Source organism: Penaeus chinensis, chromosome 40, assembly GCF_019202785.1.
Source record: "Penaeus chinensis breed Huanghai No. 1 chromosome 40, ASM1920278v2, whole genome shotgun sequence".
In the NCBI taxonomy this organism is placed as follows: Eukaryota; Metazoa; Arthropoda; class Malacostraca; order Decapoda; family Penaeidae; genus Penaeus; species Penaeus chinensis.
Window position 1 is genome coordinate 26,045,692 of NC_061858.1, and position 5,000 is coordinate 26,050,691.

Below are 5,000 nucleotides of genomic sequence, written 5' to 3' on the forward strand. Positions count from 1 at the left end.
CATATTACTCGACAGGGAGAAAAAGTGTTCTACTTGATCAAGCCAACGCCAGCCAACCTTGCATTGTATCAGAGATGGATGAAAGCCAACAACCAGTCAGAAATGTTCTTTGGCGATCAGGTGAGAGATTTGTCGTCGTTATGGTTTTATAATTGGAATGTTGGCATTAGGAATGGAAAAGATTTTATAATCTTGCTGAAGAGAAATGAAAAGCAAAGTTACTTTCTGTGATTACAATATACAGAACTTTGATTATTCACTTTGGATTAAAACTTGTGAATTGTGAAAAGACAAACACTACATTGTATTTGTTACTTTTGCAGGTTGATGCGTGCTACAGATGTGTGGTGAGGGCAGGAGAGACGCTCTTCATTCCAACGGGGTGGATTCATGCTGTCCTAACTCCAACTGACACTCTTGTGTTTGGTGGCAACTTCCTCCATTCCCAGAACATAGATCTGCAACTACAGTGAGTAATTTTCTCGTTGTATCTGTTTACAGTTTGGATATTTGAGAAATGACTTGTTATTATAATAGCTTTGTGCTATTGTTGTTGGGTAAGTAATTTGTAAAATTATTACATTTTATACTATCGTAGTTTACTTGTGTTACTGAAAAATAACACAGGTACTGTGATAAGGGATCTGCTATACCCTGGACTTTTGTAGTAACTATGTGGATGTGTTCTTTAACTTGCTGACACTGGGAGTACATGTTTATATGCACTATCCATTATGATTCTGTTTTATTAATTTTTTGTACACATGGATCGCTCCAGAAATACCTAGTTACCAAAAAGTCAAATACTAAGCCTGCCTGATCTCACCTGTTTACCCAATTCTTTGATTTTCTGTTAAGAAAAGCTTAAGTTTATAGTATTGGTGTTATTGTTAATAACATTATAATAATGGTTTGTTATTATAATGATGAAAACATTAATTATGATAATATTAGAAGTAAAAAAAAAATTTCCAATCAATTCTGTGAATAGGGTCAACAGGTGAGGTTAAGTATCCCTAGCAATTGACTCCTTAGGGAATAAGTGCTAGCAGGACTACATATGTGACAAAGCAAAACTACAGGAGACAGTTCATGTACTTAGCATTGTTTTAATTCAAATAAAATATATTGTTATCCATCATAATTATGCCCTAGATGCCAAGTCTGTTGCTTAAAAGTGGTAAAATGGATACTCGGATTCATTAATGTTGCTCAGATATAGTAAAAATAAGACATACCCACATATTAAAAGTAAGGCATTATGTGTTCAGACAAGCTTTGATTCTTTTTCTATATTGAAAAGCTATTTTCCAAAAGATTTGCATTATTTGGGGTGGCTTTGAATTGTCATGATTAACCCCTTCCTGACGGGTCACGTCTCTGGACGTCATAACAAACCGCCTGATATGTGGCGCGTGGCTGTACGCTGTGCGCTCCGAGGCGGTGATTCGGCTTGATGTACTGAACTCACGCACTCAGTCGGTGCGTTGCCATTGATCGCCAGAGCGTAGAGTTATTTTTTAGTTTCCTACACTCGTCACCAAGGGGTTAACAGTAGATTACTACAACTATCCCCCATAGAGTGAAGCATTAACTTGTCATTGGTTATTTCATAAGAATATGAAAGTGTATAAAAAAGATGCTGAAACAACAATAACATTGTAAAAAATTCTTTCATTTCCTGAGTTGGAACTTGGCATGAATTGTAGAGTTATACTAATTATACTACATGAATGCCTTGCTAACATGTTAAAATATAAGCTATTAGTGCATGGTGTGGTATGAATTCAGGGATTAATAACGTTTTGTTGGATGTTGATTTAAAAAATTGCCCTTTTATTTCTCAGGGTTTATGAAATTGAGAAGCAAACTGCTGCTCCTGAGAAGTTCCGGTTTCCACACTATGAGACTGTGAGTTGGTATGCTGCAACAAGGCTGGTTACAGAGCTGAGAGACATGGGAGCTGCAGGAACCAGAGTCCCACCTATCATGATAGCTGGTGCTCGGTCTCTAGCAGCAGCCCTCAGACAGTGGGGTGGAGAGGTTAGTTTGCTTTATACATATTATGAGAATTGACATTACTTTGTTTTTGGATGAATCAGGCCAGAATGATATAGGAGCAGACTAAGTTCAGTATTTTGATATTGGTATTTCCTCTTCTAGAATGGGAGGGGAGGACTGGAGCCAGTTCCACCAGGCATCCAGCCTCTGAAGCTCTTCAAGGACTTGCAGAGAGAGATACGAAGTGCTGAAAAGCAAGTTATTGCCCTGAATCCTCCTAAGCCAGAGCGGGAATCAAAACGCAAGAAAAAGAAAGTGCTGGCCGATGACTTTATAGATTACACCAACCTGACCAGTTTTAATAATGTTTTAGAAGAGAGATTACCTGACAAAAAAGTCAAGGTCATGAAAGTCAACTCCCCTCAGGTAGGTTCCTGCTGCTGTATGTTTGAGTTTAATCAATTAATTAATTTTTTTGATAGCGTTGTTCACCCAGAGATTGTTGATTGAATACGTTGGATGACTATAAAATTAAAGTAGGCTAATAAACCTTTTACATTACAGGTAGAACTTAGTAGTTCAGACTTCGCAAACCTAACAGAAGACCAGAGAAGAACTCTAAAACTCTCCCTCCCGAAGTCTGCAACATATCCGTATGGGTTGAGCTTCACGTCCTCTGACTATGGCATGAGTGGCACCCCACCCCATGACCCTGAGTATCCACAGTTCAAAAATGAGTACCCAACAAATGTCAAGTGAGTAATTTGAACAAACAGCTTCATATGAAATGATTGATATTTTTTGGAGTATATTTTTATTATTTTTTTAAAATTTCAGATTTCATATTTATATTTAAAATTTTCACTGTTTCAGGACTGAGTATGATTGGTCTGACAGTCCAGGTATAACTCCATACAAATTGGTGGAGCCAGGTGGTGTGCGTGTGCGTCTGGGGCGCACTGGAAGCACCGACTCTGATGTTCCCTCCACGCCAACAGCTGCCAGTACCCTCAGAGTCAAAATAGAGTAAGGAAAACATGAGTTCTTTTGTTACATGAAGAGTAGATGAACCTATACTGGGAAAGTATTTATAAAACAACAGGTGATATCTAATGGTGCAAAATGTAATCACATTTACAATACATATATAATTTGTATTTATGAAGTAGCAACAAGTTTAAGTATTAAATGTATTGTTACTTACTGTTATTGAGGAATAGATATTAAAAAGAAAATTGTTGATATTTTTGCAGGAGAAGAGAAACGATTGAGAAACAGAACAACGAGTCAGTATATGACTTCCATGAAGATGGGGATAGTGATGAGCGAGAACCTTCAGGCCTCATGATAGATGAAACTCCAAGACGTAAAGGCGTTCGCACACAATCGCAAGAACCGTTAAAGATCAAACTCAGTTGTGAGTGTCAGTACCATTCACATTTTTTTGTTTTGATATACAAAGTAGATTTTTTTTTTTTTTTTTTTTTACAAACTTTCTAATGAGATTTTGATTACAGATTTTATTGATATAATTGAACCTATAAATTTACTGATATATTTTCCTGTAATCTAATGATATATTTTTCTATGATTCACTAATGAAATAATCAAACAACGATATGCCTCATTCACAGTGGATAAAATTTCACATTTGGTGAGGCTGGAGTGCATTAGTATGTGCTGCTTTATACCAAGACTATTGTCCAGCTCACGGTCAGGCTCCTGAGGCTCATGACATGAAATTTTTACCATGACATGACAGGATCTTAATGTAAGTGGGTTAAACTTGTTTTCATTTTATTCAGTGGTACAGCAGTTCTAATGGAGAAAATATCATGCTAAAATTTCAGTAGCTGGAACGGAAGTTGTTTGTGGAGAATCTGTTGATGTAGCAGAAGAAGTGGAGGTGGCGCCATCACACAACGCGGCACACAATGGAATTGATGAGCTTCTGAGAGCATCAGCATATGCGCCTGATTTTAACGAGGACTCCCCTGCACGCATGGATGAACTAGAGTTAGTATAATGAAAAAGTGATGTACATGATTGACCTTTGTATATATAGAGACTAGGCATTTCTTGACAACTTGTTTGGTATTAAGTTTCCTAATCATTGGCATCTTACCACAGCAGTGAAAGTGGTCGTGCCTCGCCATCCACCAGAGAAGCAATCGCAGGAATGTTGAGCATGAGTCGTGTAGTTCCTGGAGGCCGCACTCCCTCTAGAAAATTAGGTTCAGGTAATGCTCGGCAACCTAAGCCTAGAAGGAGATATGATGATGACGAGAACATGAGTAAAGTGCATCAAGATGAAGATTATGGTAAGGATAACAAGGTTTTTGTTTATTGCAAAACAGAAGTTAGATCAATATTATAGATTTGTTTTACTTTATTTTCTTTGTTCATTTTCTCTGCCTCAGTCACCATTTCAGAGCTTAAGAATAAAGATAGAGTTTCATCATACTGTGGATGAGAAAAAAAAAGTGAATAATCCTGCAGTTGAAAAAAAAGCAACCATTACAGTAACAAAATCAAAGAACTCTGATTGTAAGACTGACCAAGAGCAATGGGAGGAATCAGTCAGTAAAAATCTGGCATGAATGTAAATATTGTTAATTAGATAGCAGCAAGATTTTCTTTTGCATTGGTGTTCATGTTCATTTTATAGGATTGTTTCAAGGGATTATGTTGGTTTGTATTGATTTCATATTGAGTGCATGTAAAAGTGTTGCTTTTTACATTGTATATCATTAGCTTAAGTACATAAACACATGAAGGTTTTGATTTGAATGGACATGAATAAGGTCATTTACACCATTATTTTACCTTGCAGTTTACCCATCGTTAGACTTGTCTGACGATGAAGACTTCCCTGTATTCAAACCTCGAGGAAAGAAGAAGGGGGGGGGAAAAAAAAAGGGGGGAAAAGGCCAAAAAAAGGGGGAAAAAAAAAAGGGGGGGGGAAAAAAAAAAAAAAAACCCCAAAAAAAATTTTTTTA

General features: G+C 37.0%; 1 protein-coding gene across 1 annotated transcript in view; it reads left to right on the forward strand.

The window, feature by feature from the left end:
* Positions 1 to 5,000, forward strand: part of LOC125047169 (histone lysine demethylase PHF8-like) — a 37,486-nt gene that overhangs the window by 11,850 nt on the left and 20,636 nt on the right. Inside the window, exons 7-16 of the mRNA XM_047645286.1 lie at positions 16 to 120; positions 324 to 469; positions 1,848 to 2,043; positions 2,164 to 2,427; positions 2,566 to 2,756; positions 2,875 to 3,027; positions 3,255 to 3,418; positions 3,852 to 4,017; positions 4,132 to 4,322; positions 4,835 to 4,904. Coding sequence (XP_047501242.1) covers positions 16 to 120; positions 324 to 469; positions 1,848 to 2,043; positions 2,164 to 2,427; positions 2,566 to 2,756; positions 2,875 to 3,027; positions 3,255 to 3,418; positions 3,852 to 4,017; positions 4,132 to 4,322; positions 4,835 to 4,904 — 1,646 coding nt within the window. The remainder of the gene's footprint in view (positions 1 to 15; positions 121 to 323; positions 470 to 1,847; positions 2,044 to 2,163; positions 2,428 to 2,565; positions 2,757 to 2,874; positions 3,028 to 3,254; positions 3,419 to 3,851; positions 4,018 to 4,131; positions 4,323 to 4,834; positions 4,905 to 5,000) is intronic.